General features: G+C 44.3%; 1 protein-coding gene across 4 annotated transcripts in view; it reads left to right on the forward strand.

The window, feature by feature from the left end:
- The window catches only part of acot7 (acyl-CoA thioesterase 7), a 124,954-nt gene that overhangs the window by 98,761 nt on the left and 3,693 nt on the right, over positions 1–22,500 (forward strand). For all 4 annotated transcript variants that reach the window (XM_063208818.1, XM_063208815.1, XM_063208816.1 and 1 more), the window contains one exon: positions 544–728. In XM_063208818.1, the coding sequence (XP_063064888.1) occupies positions 544–728 (185 nt within the window). The remainder of the gene's footprint in view (positions 1–543; positions 729–22,500) is intronic.

Here is a 22,500-nt window from a genome sequence, read left to right on the forward strand (position 1 = left end):
AATTATGCTTAGGGCCTTAAAACCTTAGCAGCGGCCCTGGCTGTAGTTAAAGTGGGCTTGAGGGCTCATACCTCAGTCAATTTTCGCCCAATATTAATTCAACACTTTGAGAGTAGGATCAGCTGGAAGAGTGTTATTTGTGACTCTCTAAGCATTCAAATGGCTCTGCGAAAACTACTATGAACCAGTGAATGGAATGTTGATAAAAAAACTAGAAAAACTAGAAAAAGTGTCCAATGTGTCACGGTGCCAAAGTCAAATCCAAAGTCACTTTGTGCATGAATATAATCATCTGAGGCATACATTTCTAAAACTCCAGACTCCATTCATGATAGAAAGGTCCGATATCAACACGTCGTCCACTTAACACCATCCACCATTCACTCAGTGTACAATATTACGGATCGCCCCGATTCTTGTCAGGGCCACTGAGCTTAAGATCTCGATCGGATCTACAGTGGATCGCGTCTCATCTCATCCTCTGACCTTTGCACTCTCTCCTTTGACCCCCACCACCTCCACCCCTTCCCTGCCATCCTACAGGTTGCGTGATCACGGTGTCAGGCCGAATGACCTTCACCAGTAACAAGTCCATGGAGATTGAAGTGTTTGTGGACGCCGATCCGCTGGTAGAGGCTGAGCAGGGGAAGTTCAGAGCCGTCACCGCCTTCTTCACCTATATCTCACTGGACAAGGACAACCGACCGCTGCCTGTACCTCCACTCAAGGTAAGCATTGTTCAAAGGTAGATTGGAATTTAAATTTTTTGGACATGGGTTTGGATTTTGGACTGTGGGTGAATAAGCACTCCTCAGCGCAAGGTAAGTCAGGGTTGCATCAAAAATGAGTGAAAGGGCTTCACATGCTATAATTATAAAGTTTCTTTTTCTGCCTCAGGCACACTTTCTTAGACGTTTTTCATTGGTGACCTTGGGTCTTTTGCAACACATGCCTGCCAAGCAGATGTGCAAGAACTTCTCCTGATTTTTTGCTAAAGTAGCCCCATAATAAAGTTTCTCACATTTAACCAATGACACACCTTTTTCATTGCCTTTCTGAACTATTCTAACATTTTGAGATGCGGGTTCTCCTCTCTTCAACCACGTGTCATTTGAAATCCTTGTGATTGAACCCTCACATTTCATCGAGTTTTGTCAAATGCCATCGATACCTATATTGTGTTTGTTTGTATTGTCAAACGAAATCCTCATCAGCGAGCCAAACCTGTGATTTGCCAAAGGGCAGCATGGCTGAGCTTAATAGTTGACAGGTATTGATGCAACCCAGAAAGGCCAGCATCCACTAGACGGCCATTATTATTGTGTTGCCTGCTGGCGATGGCAACGGGGAAACTCCCTAATTTTTCAACAGGAGTCTCCCTCCACCCCTCCACCCCTCTCTCCATCCCTCCTGCCATCCCTCCTTCCTACTCCCAACCCCACTGTCCTCTCCCCCACTGACAACCAGGTTTGTGATTATTTTAAGGGGCCCTTTCGCATCATGCCCCCGCGTCGCATAATTCTGGTACAGTTGCTCTGACCCAGTAATCACGGCAGTGCGTCCTGCCTGCCTGCCTACCTGCCTGCCTGTGTGGCGACGTGTTGGAGTGCATTAAGCAGACAGGATGCAGATGGTGTGATCCCTCATTTCTGATGGGCCTCAGTGGGTCACCGTGGGGAGTTCGGGAGAGGGGGGCAGGCTACGGTTCCCAGTTCCTCATCCTTAAGCCAAATTCCCTCATCCCCCCCTTAGCAGCTCCCTTTCGTCAGGGAGGGAGGGAGGGAAGGAGAGGTGGGTTGGTGATGGTGGTGGTGGTGGTGGAAGAGCTATTCTTGGAGTGATTTATCCATGGCTAGTTTTATTTTTCCTGGGAAGAGAGGGATAGGAGGGGGCATATCGGGAAGTCTGGCTCCCTGCTTTTAAATTGCTGTGTGAATTGAGACTTGCCACTCTCCGAGTCTAGGGCTTCTACTCGCAATCTTATCATGGATGCCAGGTCTGTGTGTTTGTATGTGTGTGTCGCAGGGGAGTGTGTGTTGCAGGTGTATGTGTGCGAGTGTGCGCGTGTGGCAGGTGTGTGTGTGTGTGTGTGCGTGTGTGTATGTTTTTGCTTGTGTTTGTGTTTGTGTCTGTGTGTAAAATAGTTTGTTTACGTGTGTGTGTATGTGTATGTGTATATTTGTATTTTTGGGGGTTAGGTGTTGGTAAACTACCTCTTCCACACCTCCACACGGCTATCATGGGAAAACCTATGCAATTCAGGAAAACTCATTTTATGCAGATGAAATGTGTGCTCCAGCAGCAGCGCATGAGGTCTTGGACAACATCCAGAGTTATTATAATTCACATGAAGCCAAATGTGATCCACACATTGCATTGCTATTAAAATCTTGCTTCCTGACTTCTGTCTCGTGGGAGGACTGGAGCTCTGAGCTCTGAGCTGTGTGTGTGGTAAAGCATTCTGTACGCGGCCAGGGCAGGATTAACACACAGGCTAGATTAGGGCTGCAGCATAGAGCCCCCCACCTGCCAGGGGGCCCCTGATTGCCTAAAAGTGAAACATTTCGACATTGAAATATTGAAAAATGTATCTACCTCTCTTCTTTCGCCTCTCTCTCTGTCTCCCTGTCTCATTCTGTCTGTCTTTGTCTCTGATTCTCCGATCCTCTGTCTCTTTGTCTCTCTGTCTCTGTCTCTGTCTCTGATTCTCCGATCCTCTGTCTCTTTGTCTCTCTGTCTCTGTCTCTGTCTCTGTCTCTGTCTCTGTCTCTGTCTCTCCCTCTCTCTCTCTCTCTCTCTCTCTCTCTCTCTCTCTCTCTCTCTCTCTCTCTCTCTCTCTCTCTCTCTCTCTCTCTCTCTCGTTCCCTCTCTCTCTCCCTCCTCCACATACCCCTGCCACTGCTTTATATTCCTGATGTTCCTGTCTTAGCACGTCTCTGTGTAAGAAATCACCATTGTTGTTAGCATGGTGTCGGCCCACAGGAACAAGAGAGCTAGCGTTAGTGCCGACAGCATAGCACTAGAACATTGCCACCACCACCGCTAAGCAAACAAACAGGCAAATCCCCTCTCCCACCGCTACTAAATCCACACATTGATTAGCTACATGCAGAGCCACTGTTGTTGTGCATGCTTACAAATAGCGCTAGCTTAATCCGCCACATAAATAAGTTTTATGGACTTTGTTTTAAATCATTTGAAGGCTGAATAGCTTATCATCAGTCCTCACTGATCTGAGGGTTGAGAAAAAAGAAACTGTGTGAAAGGACACAGCAGAATGCTAATGTGTGTGCTGAAATAGGTATTGTGGTTATTGCATGAAGAACGGTTATAGATATGCTTGCAAGAACATGTGCGCATACGCATGCACACGCACGCACACAAACACGCACACACACACACACACACACACACACACACACACACACATGCAGGCACACACACACAGGCGCGCGCACACACACACACACACACACACACACACACACACACACACACACACACACACACACACACACACACACACACACACACACACACACACACACACACACACACACACACACACACACACACATTGCGCAGAGATACACATCAACAATGCTTACAGTGAAATGTTGAAAATACACATTAATACACACAAACGCACTTACAGTAACTTGCAATTCTAGACTTAATCTCAGGCATTGTTGTCACACAAGATGCGGAGAGGCAGAGTGCTGGAGTGGGTGGAATTGTAATGTGGTGATGCGTTTTTAATAAGGTAACATGTCCATGCTCAGCAGAAGCTGATCGATTAAGCCCCTCGGCAGAAGAAGGGTCGCTGGTAGCACAGCAGTCTTGCAGCCAAAGAACCAGGATTGCATCTGACATGGTCTCTCAATCTGCTCTATACTTTACTACAAATCAAAAAGGCAGTAACTGTGTTGTTATTTAAAATTACTTATGACCTCAACCAAGGAGGTAATGTTTTCGGGCGCGTTGGTTTGTCCGTCTGTCTGTCTGTTTGTCTGTCTGTCAGCAGGATAACTAAAAAACGCATCAACTGATTTGGACGAAACTTTGTGGAGTTATTAGTAATGACCCAAGGAACAAGTGATTAAATTTTGGTGGTAATCCGGATCACGAACTGGAATCAGGACTTTTCGAAAGATTCTTCACTATCTAGAAATTGAATTGTGGGGACACAAAAACAAGGCAAAAAGACTTTGGGTGTAACAGAGGTCAGCGCTCTCTGAGTGCTTCTTGTTATGAGTTTAATAACATACACTATACTAAAATATTAATATTAATAAAATGAAACAGTCGCATGTCAATAGTCTACCTAAAACTACTTAGGCTGGACAACAGAGTCATTTTACTCAGTTTGCAGTTATGCACAGTTACTGAATTTTTGCTTTGTACGGCAGTGTATGTGTAGGGGACAGAACAATGTACTGTAATTCACCGTCTATGTAACATGCTATATAGTCAAGGACTGAACAAATTGCTTTCAGATCGACACGCTCCCCTAGTCGGTTTGAGAGTAGGTGCGGGAGCGGCCACCGGCATGGCTCTCTGTCGGCCTGAAAGTGCCTAAAAAGAGAAAACATTAGTTCTCATAACTGAATCACTCACATTTGAATGCAGAACATTGGGCAGAAGAGGTGATATTCTTACATGCACATGCATTTTACCTGATTTGATTTGATTTCATTTCATTTGATTTGCTCATCAACCAGGGATAGGAGGGCCATATGAAACTTAATTTACCAATATTTGTGTGCAACCGTATATTCATTTATAATTTGTGTGAATATTTTATACTATGAAAATATTACACTGATGTGTCCATTACATCAAGACTGTATCTACTAAAACCACTTAATCTACTTCAGCAGATCATTAAATCGTCTCTCAATGAAATTGCATCTCAGTCCCAATGTTAACACACTTTACCAAAGCCATAATACTGACACTATCATATAGGCTTTAGTCTTATCATAACATTTACCATAACATTTAACATTTATCATAACAACAGCTATTTTTTGTGGATTTGCAGTGCTATACTTGTGTCTTTATTGCACACTTTTGTGCAATGAAGACACAGTTTCATGCAAGGTGCAGCTTCCTTTTTGAAAATTTTGAGTTGAACATTTGGGCCAGCACCCTCACAGTTTAAGTATTTAAGAGTGACGCCTGCTCCAAGCGGAACAATTGACAGTGCTGTACTTGGTAACATCAATTTCACTATCTGTAATTAAGAACAGCTGTGAGTTTCTTTGCTAAATCCATTTCTTTTGTATTCAGCAAACCATTAGTCTCAATAGCATATGAAACACATAACATTAGCTCAGTCTGACATTGGAATTATCGAGAGTGCCATCTTCCAAATGGCTGACATTTGCGTTATCGATTTTCTTGTCTGCCATAGACAGTACGATCATTATCCACATTGAGTGTTCCTATTTTTGAAGTAATTAAAATGATTTTTATTTGTATGCCTCTTCTGAATATGTTCCAGAAATGTTATTGATCTCTACACATTGATATATCCCTTCAAGTTACACTATTGCTTGATGTGTTACCTTAGATACATAGATAGAGGCATATAATATTGATAGCTATGCGGGAGAGTATGCTCGTTCTGTATTAATGAATATAAAGTGCAAGTCATCATCAACTTAGACCTGTTCATTGTTTGACATTTGAGTTATTTATTTATTTTTCCATTTTACAAAATCAGTCTACATACAGTTAGATTATATCAAAAAGCAAACCATGACTACAAAACGAAATAGTTTTATACCCTAGAAATCATGCAACTGGCTAAACATGTACTGTATAGTACACAAAACCTTCACAATCTTGTTCTGAGAAGCTGCTCATGCGTTTTTTTCAAGAGAGGCAGAGTGAGCAATTGAGAGAGCGAGAGCAAAACTAAATGCCAGAGCAGGGTACACGACTCGACTGTCCTCAGAATCCAAGACTGCTGCCGAATCCCATCCCAACCCCACCTCAGGGCATCTTCCGAGCTATAAATACATCTGTGTGTTTAAAAATAATACGCGGCGGAGGGGGGGGAGGATGTAGCAGGAGTGGAGTGGAGTGGAGTGGAGTGGAGTGGAGAGAGTAGGACATGGAGGGCTTGGTCGTGTTGGGGTTGTGTTATGTGTTTGAGGCATCGAGGGCAGAGCTGGATGAGCAGCATTCAACTAATCGGCCCTGTCAGCTGGCAGCCGATGGAGCCCATGTTCTGGCTGGTAAATAGCTCATGGATGGGACAAGGACTGCTATTTTTGACTTCAGGTGTTTTTTTTATTCTCTCTCTTTGTTATAGAAAGAGAGAGAGAGAGAGAGAGAGAGAGAGAGAGAGAGAGAGAGAGAGAGAGAGAGAGAGAGAGAGAGATGCAAAGTGCTGTGTCTATTTCTGCAGTTCCCGTTATAGCTATCTGAGTAGGGGGATGGGGGATGGATGAGGTGGGCTCTCAGATATGCGGAGAGTATTGTATGAGAATGAGGCAGTGGCAATGGGAGTGGGGGGGTGGGAGTGGTGGGAGTGGTGGCTGTTTCAGGGTCCTCTTAACCCATTTAAGCCTATTTTCACCTGCAAAGATCACCTGCTGAATGCCTTTTTGGGAAGCCTATGAAAACCTAAATATCTCAGCCTCCAAAACACATAAAACATGGAAGAAGTTGCATTTAAAGGATAACTGCGGACAATTTCGACATGCTTCTGTAATGCTCACACTACCCTGGACTTGTCAGTACCTGAGAATTTTTTTTTTCTTCAGCCTTTTCCGAGATCCTGGTCATTGTAATGGTGGCAGAATTTTTTACATTTCAAAAAAACATCTTGATTTATTCCCAATAACATCCAAAAGGTTATGCAACATCAGCAGACAACTAGAAAACAGCGATAACTTTTGGTGTAATATTTGGAGTAGGACTTTAATGTAAACAAAGTCTGCCTCCATTAGAATAGCTCAGATCGCGGAGAGGGCTGAGCCGAAAAATGCAGCATCACCGGGTACTGAGAAGTCAAGGGTAGCATGAGCAGTACAACAGCATATTGAAATTGGCAGCTCCTTTTAAAGCTAGGACCCTCATTTGAATGTGTTCATTCAGCTCTTACATACCCGCCTTTTTTAATAAAAACTCAAATCTCAAGAGCCTGAATGCAGCGTCTATGTCGCTCCAGGCGCCTAGGTCAACATGTATGCTGCATCAGGTTTAAATGGGTTAACCGTAAGGACTCTTCAGCATCCCTGTGAATAATATGGCACAGAGAACGAGATAGAGGTAGAACATAGAGGAGATATAGATACTGTAGAAAGAGAGGTGACCGAGAGGGGTGCATTCAAAAGCCTGGCAGTGTTATTATATGCCCTCCAATTGCATTTGTTATACCCACTGGCCAGAGGAGATGATAGCTGAGGAGACAGAAGACATGGTGCAGAGATAGAGAGAGAGAGAGAGAGAGAGAGAGAGAGAGAGAGTGTGTGTGTGTGTGTGTGTGTGTGTGTGTGTGTGTGTGTGTGTGTGTGTGTGTGTGTGTGTGTGTGTGTGTATGTGTGTGTGTGTGTGTGTGTGTGTGTGTATGTGTGTGTGTGTGTGTGTGTGTGAGTGTGTTTATGTGAGTGAGTGAGTGAGAGAGAGAGAAGGGGAAACAGTGAAAGCAAAACGAAGAAGAGTCGACATGGGCAATCTGACAAGAGGAGATGAAGGCAGCGCAAGAGACAGCGAGAAAGGAAGAGAGTTGACAAGAGGTAGACAGGGCATATCTTTCCCACACAAACACAAAGTCTAAATGGAGACCAAAGAGACGGTTGTGTAGTACAGAAAAGGACCACAAAAGATAGAGAGACAGCCAAAAAAAAGGCATTAACATCGGGCAAGAGGAAATAGAAAGATAAAGCCAACGGGTGAGGGTGAGGGAGAGCGATAAAGAGAAAGAGCTAGAGATAAAGAAAAAGAGGAAGGGAAAAAAAGATCTTTTTTCCCCTCTCTCACAAACATTCAGCTGGTGCCTTCCCTCGCAAAAACAAGAGGCGTTGCCATGGTGACGGCTAGTAGGCAACACAAGGAGGGTGCTGTGTTTATTTTTAGCTGCGCTCCTCGCTCGTCCACCGAGGGGTTAAAGTGTGCACCGGAGCCACACTGCCCACGCCGAGTGCCACCCCAGAGAGAGAGAGAGAGAGAGAGAGAGAGAGAGAGAGAGAGAGAGAGAGAGATGTAAGAGTAATGGGAAAGATGGAGAGAGCAGAGGGAGAGACAGAGGGAGAGAACATCGAGAGAGAGAGGGAGAGAAGTGGAAGAGAACGCAATGAAGAGCAGAAAGTGAGGTAAATACACACAGGTGTGAAAGATGGAGGGAAGGAGGGAGGAAGAAAGAGAGTGGCGGGGGGGGGGGGGGGTAGGAAAAGAAACTGATTGCCGATAAAGTATTGTATCACATTCCACAGTGCATCCAGGTGTTACATTGCTGCAGTACGTTATGTGTGATTTGAATAGCTGAGTATCACTTAGGTGTTCTCATTAGCATTCATCAATGCATTTGTTTAAAATGTGTAGTCAATTGCCATGGAATGAATTTGCCTTCAAAATGCCCAGAATAAACCAGGCCTTGATTTGTTTCTCTTGTGTGTGCGTGTGTGCGTGTGCGCGTGTGTGTGTGTGTGTGTGTGTGTGTGTGTGTGTGTGTATCTGTGCGTGCGTGTGTGTGCGTGCGTGCTAGAAGACGCATCACATACAGTACAAGTCACAGCACATTCAGTAGCCTTGGTGTGGTGGGTTATGAAGGTGTTTTTTTGTATCAATGGGAAGAAAATTCTCTGCACATGGAGCCTTCCGATGTGTGAATGAAGTGTCTCTGAAGGCATTCATGCCGAGCCATGTTCATAGAAGAAATCATGTACACATGCAGGCACACACACACACGCACACACACACGCACACACACACACACACACACACACACACACACACACACACACACACACACACACACACACACACACACACACACACACACACACACACACACACACACACACACACACACACACACACACACAAGCACGCAAACCGGGGGTAGGGAGGAAGATTAAAGGAACAGGATAAGGGAAGCAATTGAAAGGGGAGGACAGGGGTGAGAGAGAGAGACAGAGAGAGAAAGAGAAATCAGAATGGGAAAGAACAAAGAGAGAGATGGTCAGAGAGATTGGCGACAGAAAGAGCGAAGAATCACAGTACAAAAGAGGGAGATAGAGAGAGAGATATCAGAAGAGAGACAGAGAAATCCATTAAAAGAAAGAGAAAACTCAGTAAAAGATGCAGCACTAATTCAACACTTGGAGAGTACGCTGGGTCCAAATACACTCTTAAACAGTGTTTCTCAACCTTTTCTGAACAAAGGCCCCCTTGATCTCATCAAAAAAAACCCTCAAGTGCCCCCTAGACCTCATTATAAGCCTGCCAATGCCTCCCTTAGTATTAAGAAAGTAAAACTAGACTGCCTGTGCAGTCGCCTTCGACTGCTTAAGGTATATCCCCGAAACGCGACGCTTCCAGTCCCCAATCATTCCTACCACTCCCGTCCACCTTTTCATGAACGTTTATGATAAATACATAATATAAAATAAACATATTTAATATCTATACATAGATCAATGACGTGCATAGGCTTAAAACCAAATGACTATTGTGAAAATGAAGGAAAAAATGGGGCAAATGGTAACACTGTTTTAATGGTTCACTATTACAGTGGATATACCACATTAGGTACAGTGTAATAACCAGTGTAACAATATTTAATACCACGTCATACCAGTGTGACACCATGTACCAATTTTGTACTTATATCATGTAGGCTATTTGTGTGTAAGTGGTATTACATGGTATTGCATATTTGTACACTGGTATTACACTAGTATTACATGGTATTACATATTGTTACACTGGTTATTACACTGTACCTGGTATTGCCTATTTTTACACTGGTATTACACTAGTATTACATGGTATTAAATATTGTTACACTGGTTATTACACTGTAGGCCTACCTGATATGGTAGATTCACTGAAATGGTGAACCATTAAATTAAGGAGTTACCGGGCAAATCAATCCACCCAGTCAGAAGTTATGGGCCAAATAAAAATTCCACCATTTTGAAAGTGTTGACCTCCAAACTCGAATCAGTTCATGAACCTACCCTAGAACATTCACACACCAAATCTGGGACAAATCCATCCACCCGGTCAGAAGTTATGGACCAAACAAAAATTCTGCCATCTTGAATTCGGCCATCTTGAAAGTGTTAACCTCCAAACTGTAATCAGTTCATGAACCCACCCTAGAGCATTCACACACCAAATCTGGGACAAATCCATCCACCCGGTCAGAAGTAATGGGCCAAACAAAAATTCGGCCATCTTGAATTCGGCCATCTTGAAATTGTTGACCTCCAAACTCGAATCAGTTCATGAACCTACCCTAGAACATTCACACACCAAATCTGGGACAAATCCATCCACCCGGTCAGAAGTTATGGACCAAACAAAAATTCGGCCATCTTGAATTCGGCCATCTTGAAAGTGTTAACCTCCAAACTGTAATCTGTTCATGAACCCACCCTAGAGCAATCACACACCAAATCTGGGACAAATCCATCCACCCGGTCAGAAGTAATGGGCCAAACAAAAATTCGGCCATCTTGAATTCGGCCATCTTGAAATTGTTGACCTCCAAACCCGAACCAGTTCATGAACCTACCCTAGAACATTCACACACCAAATCTGGGACAAATCCATCCACCCGGTCAGAAGTTATGGACCAAACAAAAATTTGGCCATCTTGAATTCGGCCATCTTGAAAGTGTTAACCTCCAAACTCTAATCAGTTCATGAACCCACCCTAGAGCATTCACACACCAAATCTGGGACAAATCCAAACATCCGTTCAAAAGTTATCGCGTTAACACGAAAGACCTTACGCGGCGGACGCGGCGGACGCGGCGGACGCGGCGGCGGCGGCGGCGGCGGCGGCGGCGCACGCAAAACCATTACATCCCCGACGCTCCGCGTTTCGGGGATATAATAAACTGATGCCCCCCCCACCGGCAACTGAGTATGCCCCCTCTTAGCTGTATCCTTCTCAACGCCCCCCAGCGCACTCTGGGGGGATGTAGACCCCCCGTTGAGAAACACTGCTCCAGACGATGTTAAACCGACGCTCTAAGTGTCTAAGTGTTGAATTAACACTGTATTTTTACTGTGTACTACACAGCCATAGCCAGGTCCAGTCCAGATGGTCATTTTCATCTACCTGTTATTTACCGGTGGCTACCGCTGTGCAGAGCCTGGCTTTCGACTCTTGGCATCCAGACAACAGGCCTGGCGGTGGCCCCATCTACCCCCATCTTTCCCTCTACTGCACTACCCTTTGCCTCTTCTCTTCCTCTCTCCCTTCCTCATCTAATGCCCCCTCTCCCTCCAATGCACTACCCTCTCTCCTCCTCCTCTCTCTTTCTCTCTCTCTCTCTCTCTCTCTCTCTCTCTCTCTCTCTCTCTCTCTCTCTCTCTCTCTCTCTCTCTCTCTCTCTCTCTCTCTCTCTCTCTCTCCTCCCATCCAGCCCTCCAGCCCCTTTTCCTTCATGCCAGTCCAGTCCATCCTTCTTCCCACTGAGTGTGATGTGATCTTTTTTAGCATCCTTGTTAGGGCACTCTACTTAAAGCCTGACAGCCCAGCTTAATGACATGACTGAGTATCTCTCTAAACAGCCTAGCCAGATGCTGGTACTGTTTATGATTTTGACCCATTTTTTTATTTATTTATTTTATTTTGTTTGTGGAACAGATGTGTTGCATTTATGTCAGCTTTTAAAATATTAAGTAGAGTGTACAAATAAATAACTATTCCACAAACAAAAATAATTCCAAATATAGACCATCTGTTGTGTGTCCAGCTCGGCGATTTTAAAATTTTATAGTCGTTTCATCTTTCCTCAATTTTGTCCTTCATCCAAGTCTTCCATTAGAGTATAATGAACTTTCCCTGGATGACCTTAGCTACATCATCTAATCGGTATATGAATGCAGTTAATACAAGCCCTCTGCAGTTATACAGCTACGTTGTCATATAGGTCATCTAAGTCATACACCATAGGTCATACACACACGCGCGCGCTCGCGCACACACACACACACACACACACACACACACACACACACACACACACACACACACACACACACACAGAGAGAGAGAGAGGGATAGAGAGAGAGGGGGAGAGAGGGAGAGAGAGAGAGAGAGAGAGAGAGAGAGAGAGAGAGAGAGAGAGAGAGAGAGAGAGAGAGACAGCGAGAGTCTCTTTCTTTCTCTGTGTCTGTCCCTCTCTTTGAAACAGACACACACACACACTCACACACACACACACACACACACACACACACACACACACACACACACACACACACACACACACACTGTTCTTGTGGATGTAATTGTAGGCTATGTGTCGTGTGTTGCGTGTGAGTGTGCACATCTGTCCGCTCTGCTCTTCTCCGCTCTGCTCTTGTTGTGCTGTGGCCTGTGGTGCTGGCCTTGTTTCACTCGGCCGCTCAGCTCAGCTCAGCTCTGCTCTGCTCAGTGCCAGTGTTGGTTGGCATAGCATCTCTGGACCAGCTGCGGAGGGCACAGACGACCTTCAGACGCCATTTGGCTGTTCCGGGATCAGAGGGGACGGCGCACTCCACGCTGCAGGTTAATTGTGACATCACGGGTCACAACAAAGCCCACTGGTGACACAGCGGGCCGCGCCAGCACATTTCCATTCCGGAACCCAGCCCTACCCCCTCTCCATTCTGGAAGTCACTCCAAATTTTGTTGTTCTGCCTATGTCCGCAGAGAGAGACAGAGAGAGAGAGACCTGGAGACACAGAGAGAGAGAGGCAGAGACAGAGACAGAGACCTAGACAGAGAGAGAGAGAAAGAGAGAGAGACCTGGACAGAGAGAGAGAGAGAGAGAGAGAGAGAGAGAGAGAGAGAGAGAGAGAGAGAGAGAGAGAGAGAGAGAGAGAGAGAGAGAGAGAGAGAGAGAGAGAGAGAGAGAGAGAGAGAGAGAGAGAGAGAAAGCGCTTCTGCACTAAATAGTGCTTCCCTCCCCACCGCAGAAGGCCTAATTCTCAACAGCCCTTTAATTTGATTAAAAAATTAATACAGCCATTCTCATAATCCACATAATTAGTCCCTGGTGGCGTTTTCTCTTTTCAGGGAAAGAGAAAGATTATAAAGGGAACCCTGTCATGTTCTTTGTACATCCCGATAGTGATTGGAGGGAAAGCTGACTGCAGTGTGCAGATGCTGTGCGTGTGCGTGTGCGTGTGCGTGCGTGTGTGTGTGTGAGACAGAGAGAGAGAGAGAGAGTGTGTGTGTGTGTGTGTGTGTGTGTGTGTGTGTGTGTGTGTGTGTGTGTGTGTGTGTGTGTGTGTGTGTGTGTGTGTGTGTGTGTGTGAAAGAGAGAGAGAGAGAGAGAGAGAGAGATACGTATTATTAATTACTACTTAATATGTACTTAACTTACACTTATGCATGCACGTGCGCACACAGACACAGTGCTAACGTCTCAAAACTAGAAGCCAATGCTTTGTTTTCCTCATTTTAACAGCAGCTGCAGCCATCCCCGCCAAACTGGCACCGTTTTCCCCACCTACTCATTTCTCTCCTCTGAAAAATGAAAAAGACAGCGAGAGAGATAGAGAGAGAGAGAGAGAGAGAGAGAGAGAGAGAGAGAGAGAGAGAGAGAGAGAGAGAGAGAGAGAGAGAGAGAGAGAGAGCGAGAGCAACTTCCCGTTTCAGCTGGAGACAGTTTCTGCCAAGGCTTGGCCAGCCAGATGTCAAAGAGTTGAGGATCTTACAGTGATGAAATCAATATTTCGAGCGTTATGAAAATCACAAAACATATTGGCCTGCCTCAGAGTCTGACAGCTTGTGGCTGTGTGTATTGTATGTCTGGGAGTACCGGCCTACCTTTTCTGCCTGCAAGCACTTGCCAACACCTGCCTCGCTTAAACTGATGTGGCCAGGGTACATTGCACTCAATCTCAGCGCAACAGCACGGACAGGTCGGCACCTGCACAGCCGACTTCACACAGATGCCTGTTTACTGTAAGTTATGATACTGTTTAACCCCTGTCAGCGAACCCAGTGAAGGGGTATAGCAAGCCATTTCTTAAGGTTGGTGAGAAACAGGAGGGAGATACAATATAGTAAGGAAATGGTGAAGGTACTTAAAGCAGGTTTGTCAAAAACAATCTGATCGTGATGTAACGAATGAGATGTATTAGTAAACGTAAAGTAATATTGTAGTGAAGTTCTTGTGTCAGCAAACAGTCAAGTGTTCCAGGAATGTCCACGTGTCCACACTTAATGTTTCGGAGGATTCATCATGTCATTGTTTGGTTCCTTCCTTACTTTCAAGGACAAAACTTCATTTACCACCACCACCCACACTGTAAAAAATGCCCGTTGAAATTACGGCAAAAAACTGTCAAATTGCAACAGTCAGTGACCGTAAAATGTAAAACAGTTTATCTCTGTACTAAATATGGCAAGCCACTATTTAGTCAAAAAGCGCTACATATTTTTATTTTTGACAGGTGTCATATGTAGAAAATACTGGACTGTTCTCTGTAAACGAAGATATTGGAAAATACCGTTAAGTGAGATGAAGTAGTCAAGAAACGGTGCATAACTTTATTTTTCACTGGTGTCAATATGTAGAAAATACTGAACTGTTCACTGAAAAGAAAATATTGGAAAATACCGTTAAGTGAAGATGAAGTAGTCAAGAAACGGTACATGACTTTATTTTTCACTGGTGTACACATATGTACACAGCTAATCTGTCAGAGTTAGATTGATCAGAGTTAGACTGGTGTTCAGCCAAAATCTAAACATCAAGAGTTGTAGCAACACTACAGAGTGTTATTTGACTCCTCTGGATCCGAGTTGTTGGGCTAAGAGAGCTAGAGAGTTAATGTTTAACTCCCTAGAGAGTTATGAAAACACGCCTCCCCAATTTCCAAATGTTTTAGCAACATGAGCAGCCATTTTTGTTGAGTCCCCTATAAGTGAACCAAACTCAATCCTCTGTTAGTGAACCAAATTGTGAACCAACAGACAAAGAACTCTGTTCTGCTTTTCTTCACATTGTGTATACTACAAAAAGTAGGTGCTCTTTCTGGTCGTGTTAGGCTTTTTGTCCTCTTTTAGTCCAATAGATCTCTTGTGATTGCACTTGTTCCAGGTGTAACTTGTCAAACCACTGATAGGCTGGTTGTAACAGGCAGAGTTTGATGTCAACACGCTATTTGATTAGTAGCCATCAATGAGTATTAACTTAGAGTACAACCCTTTGCATGTGTTCTAGTTTATCCTGCGAAAAATTCTCCACCGCAATATTTTTTTCCCTTATTGGACTTTGAGGCTTTGCCATCAGAGCTTTCGATTGAGAGGCAAATTGACACAGTAAAATCTTAAAAAATTCAGAATATCTTTTTTTGCATTCCTCCTACCCAACAGAAAGCAATGGAGGTTATAATGAATTAAATATTAATTACTCCACAGAAAACATATTGCCTGTCTGCTTGGCTCCAGGTGCCTCCACGTTGTAGATTTGACAACAATGAAGCTGGCAACTGAATAAACTGTGCAACAGTTAAGGAATGCAAATGGCAACAGTTTGCACATTTTGCATTAATTCACTGTAACTTATTATATATCCGGTAACAGCCTACAGTTTAGCCTCATTTAATGTGTAAAATATACCTATAGGCTAGTATAATCTGAAAAAGTCTACCTGGGACAGTAATCTCTTGATTTAGTCTCTTAGAAGTAGCCCAGTCTATTTGAAACTGTCATTCTACCCCATCCAAATCAATCTATCAATCAATTCCTGACCTCACCTGAGTGCTAAGGGCTGTCATGCAATGATTAACTTACTGCCTGCACCTGCCAAATGCTTCATCACTCGGGTCACATGGTTCACTTGAACATGTATTTAAACAGGGACTGTTGCATTGTACTGCTCACTGGTTGCTAGCTAGCTAGGTGGCTGGCTGGCTGGCTGGCTGGCTGGCTGGCTGTAAGGCCGGCTGGTCGGCTGGCCTGCCCTCACCTGGCCTGGCCTGGCCTGGCCTGGCCGGCCCGGCTAGCAGGTCACGTTGTAAGGGTGGCTGCATGGCTTGCTAACTAGCTTGTTTGTTAGCTTGCTTGCCCCGCTAGCTTTGGCCTTCATTTTCCTTAAGGTTATTTTCAGGCCTTTTTAAAATAAAGAATGGATTTGCATACCCTTCATTGATGATACTAGACTGGCCCACCTGCCTGCACTAGACAATCTGGCAATTGGGCATTTATTTAGGTATCTAATTAAGTTGATGTTTATTGGACTCCAATGAGTTGAATCAGTCCAATCAGTTGTCTGTGATTGCAACTCTATAATTGGACTCACCTGAGTATAATCAGTCCAATCAGTTGTCTGATTGTAACTCTATAATTGAACTCACCTGAGTATAATCCGTTTTTACCGTAATTTATTTAATGGTACGTTTTGGCAACCACTGCTGCCATAATTTTACCGTAAAATGTAAAAAATAATAATACCGTTATTTATTTAACGGTAGGCTTTGGCAACCACTGCTGCCATAATTTTACCGTAAAATGTAAAAAGGAAATATACCGTTATTTGTTTAAAGGTAGACTTTGGCAACCACTGCTGCCAGCAATCTACCGTAAGAACAACAGTTCTTTTTTTACTGTGCATTACAGCCAGTCTTTGCCTTGATAGATGGCTGGCATCCTCGGTAGTGACGTATACAGTGGTTTGACATTGTATAACATTTTTTCCCCCCCTTCTCTCCGCATATCGTCCTCCGTTCAGTAGCTCCCGATTCTTCTCCAGCGGTTTCTTAATTACCTCCCTCATTATTTGAAGTCGCCACTTGCAGAAGGAGATTAATTTAGGCCGAGTAATAAGTAGGTGTAATTTGGATGATGAAGGAGGCCCCTTGCGTTCCCTGGGGCCACTGCTGGCTGCGGGTTGAGATGAGGTTCGCCCCGCACAGGACCAGCGGCGAGGACCACATCAATCCACCTAATTAATATAGCCGGGATACTTATAGCAGCGTTTATTTATTCTGGAGGAGGAGATGGAGATGGGGGGGGTCGAGGTGGGGAAAGAGTAGAAATGTGTACAGTATGGTAGGTTTCTTTGTGTGCTCCTGTGTGTTTGTTTATGTCTGTGTATACTGCAGCTGTGTGTGAGAGAAAGAGATACCTTTATCTTGCAGAAGAGATGGTCATTTCCAGTTCAAGTTTCAATTTTATTTTCTATTTTATTTTAATTTGGTGTTCCGTATGGCTGTTACGATATGAAGATGTAGTACAGTAGAGATATACAGTACACCGTCACCGACATGCCTCATCCACCCTGGGGACCGGCCATCAGATTGTCACACCGGAAGGCCTCGGGTGAGAGCATGGCTGAGTGTTTCCCTACGAAGTCTCAGAAAAGACAACGAGGCATACTCCCATCCGTCAGGATGAACTACCAACACCAGTAGCTTGGGCTAACCGGCATGGAGCAATGGCCCCATAATGCACGCCGTAACATCTGAGGCACGGTGTAATAGTCATTGAAAGGTTAATTACCATACTACTACTCTACTGTGACATAACACAGGGCCTTTATTAATGCTCTACGACTCAGTCATTGTCACTCTGGTTAAAACAAATGAATAATGACGTGTTTTATATGATAACGACTTGTCTGTTTAATCAGAGCCTCATACATACAGATATACACTTACTTACTTATCCTCTTCATCCCGGCTGGGACATAAGATGCAATCATACTGAACCACGGAGTTGGCTGGAGGGACCTCTTGCTTTATTTAGGCGTGTTATGATGACTTTTTGGGTCCCACGATTCTCCATCACTGGTGATTGGTGCTGCTGTTGGACTATTGATGCACATCACTTGGGTCTTTGTGTGGTTGATGTTCAGACCAGTTTGCTTTGCAGAGTTGTTCAGCCGGTGGGAGTGTTTGCATCTATTGCCATTGTGTAGCCTCTTAGTGCAGATGGGGTCGCCGGCAGGCCTATTCACTATTTGCTGAAAATACTCAACTACATCATAACAACATCACTATGACAGAACCGAGAGCCTTAAGTAACACCAATTCCAATTTTGGTGACAATAAGGTTATAACATAGGTTCTGCACTAAGGGGTTACCGCACAAATACACCTAGCGCGACAAGAGCGAGGCGAGCGACGGAAGTAATTGACTTTGTATTGAGTCGCGCGACAAAAGCGATTGTGGAGACGAGAGCGACAGTTTGAAGTTGAAATCCGTTCAACTTTCTATGACGCGGTTCGTCGACCAGCCGTGACAGCCAATGACTGTATAGAGGTCAGTGACCACAGCCAATGGGAATGTTTGAATGCTTCAATCGCGTCGCGCTAGGTGTATTTGTGCGGTTAATGTTCAGCCTCTTCTGGAAAATGGATATTATAATATCCATATTATAATAATAATAACAGCTATTAAAATCAAAACAAAATACATGCTGGTTGACGTTGACTGCGGTCAAAGGATGACAAGAGACCAGTAGAGCTACGAGCATAACAGTTCTGCCCTCAGACACTGACCTGTCCAGGAATTAGCTGCGTTGCCGAGGCGTAACTGCTGTGTTGCCGAACAACGGGGAATACGAGGGCAGCTTTAAATGAGGTTTTGAGAATTGGTTCATCTCGCATTTCGCTGTAATCACATTGTGGACGGCAAAAAAATGTGATCCCTGGATCAGCCGCACCATTAAAGCTGCCAAGATTACTGCTGAGAAACAGAGACGCATATTTGGATAATAAGACAGGTTGAAAATCACATAAACTCTTTTGTGGGTACATAACCTGCTTGCTTATCTCTCTGTGTCTCTGTCTCTGTCTCTGTCTGTCTCTCTGTCTCTGTCTCTGTCTGTCTCTCTCTCTCTCTCTCTCTCTCTCTCTCTCTCTCTCTCTTTCTTTCTCGCTCTGTGTGTTTGTGCGTGTGCGTGTGCATGTGTCTGTGTCTGTCTGTGCGTTTGTTTTTGAGGTAGGGGTTACAGAACATGGTGTAAGCGAGGACATGCCAAACAACCAATCCAAATCATCTGCTGCAGAAATTCTGCATTTCATGTGACCTTGCCACAGCACACATATATCCATTTAGTGGCCTATTGACTCATTTGAAGGAATATCAATATCTATTGGGTGGTTTCGACTTCATGGGTCATTGGTTTAAACTAATCGCTCACAGGCTTCACAGTCTCAGAGGGGGTCTAGGGTACCACTTTTAGACCTGTTTTGCATGTAGCGTATGCGATAAATGTCACTGAAAACCCACCATGACAGAAACACGGGAATGTCGGGAAAGTCTGGAGTCAATGGTTTGCATAATACTTAAAGGTTGAATCCCATTTCACATCTTAGCCCTATGCCTTTCCCCTTCCCCTCCGTTTTACGCGTTCACGTGTAGGAGTAGTGGCATACCAATTCACGTTAAGACAGAGGGGTAGGTGTAAGGAGAAGGGCTTTCTACCCCTTCAAACGGAGATTTTACGTAGGCACACTTCAAACGGAGGGGTATGAAAGATTTCCCAGAATGCATTGCAAACACTTTTAAAAATTGGCGGCATCCACAACAGCATACAAGTATAATTATTTTTGCCCTAATTGACGGTACAGTGGTAATAATTATTCCATTGTACTAAGTTTAACATTTTCCCAATGTGTAATAATCATTTTCTCCATGAAACGTACATGAAAAAAAACGCTATTAACTTCATCCCAATGCATGGAAGTCATGAAGGTTTTGCGAGGGTCGCGCAATACTGTTGTCCTTTTTTGTAGGCAAGATTTTCTTTGAGTGCTGTTTTATCAAGAGTGCTGTTAATCAAATGAGATAAGATAAAACTGAGAAAAATTGTTTCATTATAATCATGATTATAATCCAGAATGGATGTAAAATTGCCCTCACATTCAGGATAAGTGCTTTGTTTGAAGTGTTTCACATTAACAGTATTTTTTTGAAACATGAAAACCACCTTGTCTCCTGCACAAAATAAGTTTTTTACGCTAACAATCCTCTTTTCGCTCCCTGAGTGCAGTATTCCATTTACAAATATTGAGTCTGCTCAGCTGAATTATCATGAGAGTTTGGCAAACTCTCTGTCCCTTTCTTTCTCTCCCTCTCTTACTGTTGTCAGGCAGACCACAATGGCACTGTCGTGGCTGTACATTCGGAAATAAAGTCCTCACCTGCGAACCATCTATGTTCATATCGGGCTCTGAACATACCTATATATGATGCCTGCTGACGTCCATGTTGTTGTCATGGTTCGCGCAGAAAAAACAACAAGTATTTTTCAGTTTACATCACAAGCCAGCTCAGTTTCAGTTGACATCGCTCCGGTACCTGCACCAGCCAGTTCGACATTAGGAGCGGGCAGGGCTCTAAATTAACAGCAGCCAACCGGCCAAATGCTGGTGAAATTTCAGTTTTGCGGGTAGAAAAGATCAACTTACTAGCCACTATGACCCATTAGAGAGTGTGTGTTTGCTTGGTAAGATTAACATCTACTAGCCATTTTGGCTGGTGATGAAGAAAGTTCATTTAGAGCCCTGGGTGCGGGTAGGGCCGCTGACAGCTTTCGCTTGGCGGGGACAAAAGTAATCTAAAAGGGCCCCCTACCCAATATATACAATGTAATGGGGACCTGATTCTGAGCCCCGTATCTCCCTGGGCCCGGGACAACATACCCCTTTCTCCCCCCATGTGGCTGGCCTGGGTGCGGGAACAGGCACCAGCACGGTAGTCTGTTGGCCTGAACACAATTTCTGTGTATCTCTCTGTAACACTGACTGACTCTCTGTGTGTCTGTCTATCTGTCTGTCTCTCTCTATAGTTCTTTCCCTCCCCGGCTCCCTCTACCTCTTGACTAGACTGGCTCATTTCCTTCATCTTAATTTAATTTGCGACAAGACAAGAGCCACTCAGCACCCACTCACCTCAGCCCACTCTACCTTCTTCTCCTTCACTAAGATACTCTTTCTCTTTCTCTCTCTATTTCCCTCTCCCCCCCCTCTTTCTCTCATTCTTTGCTTTTCTTGTTTCACATGCACACAAGCCTATACTCATACACACATTGCCACTAATAGACCTACAAATATGTGCTTACTCACACAACCACACTGACACAAATACACCAAATACTAGCCCAAAACAGACAATTACACACACACACACACACACACACACACACACACACACACACACACACACACACACACACACACACACACACACACACACACACACACACACACACACACACACACACACACACACACACACACACACACAGCAGGTAACCAGGTCAGTTCCTTCAAGGTTGCATGACATCAGAAAGGCAAAAGTGCGGCAAGCGTCTGTAATCTGGGCCACTCAGGAAGACATTAGTTTCAATTTATAGCCCGAGACACTCTCACACACACACACACACACACACACACACACACACACACACACACACACACACACACACACACACACACACACACACACACACACACACACACACACACACACACTCCGCTCCGCTTCGCTCTCCTCTGCCCGCCGTTCAGGCCTGCTCCCAGGAACATCTTGTGCCACAAACACTCGTCTTTTATCTGTGCCTCTTTCTTTCTCTTTCTCCTCTAATTTCTCTTTCAGTGTTCTTCTTTGTAGTCCTCCCTATGTGCCTTACTCTCTTTTTATACCTCTCACTCTTTCTTTCCTTCTCCCTCCTTCTCTTTCTCTCACCGTAGTTTGTGTTGTTGTTCTCTTTCTGTCTGTCTGTCTGTCTGTCTCTCTGTCTCTGTGTCTGTCTCTCTCTCTCTCTCTCTCTCTCTCTCTCTCTGTCTCTCTCTCTTTCCTTCTCCCTCCTTCTCTTTCTCTCTCTCGCAGTTCATTTCAATTCAATTCAATTCAAATAAGATTTATTAGCATGACAAAAAATATTTCGTATTGCCAAAGCATTGGTTGAAGAGGTACATACATTGGTAATAAGGCAATAAAATAATGAGTATTAAAACAAAGAAACAAACAAATTAATGCTTGCAATTGTATTGATAATATCAGCAAGAAAAGAAAGCACGCAAAGACATCTCTCTCTCTCTCTCTCTCTCTCTCTCTCTCTCTCTCTCTCTCTCTCTCTCTCTCTCTCTTTCTCTCTCTCTCTCTCTCTCTCTCTCTCTCTCTCTCTCTCTCTCTCTCTCTCTCAATCTTGACCGCAGGTCACATCGGAGACTTTTTATCATTCACCTCTATTGACATCTTCTGCTACACCTTATTATCTCTGCTTCTCGTGCACACTCTTCCGTCCCCCCTTCCCCCCCTCTCTGTCTTGGAAGTGTTTGACAAAAGAGAAACAAACG

Source organism: Engraulis encrasicolus, chromosome 10 (genome assembly GCF_034702125.1).
Source record: "Engraulis encrasicolus isolate BLACKSEA-1 chromosome 10, IST_EnEncr_1.0, whole genome shotgun sequence".
Lineage (NCBI taxonomy): Eukaryota > Metazoa > Chordata > Actinopteri > Clupeiformes > Engraulidae > Engraulis > Engraulis encrasicolus.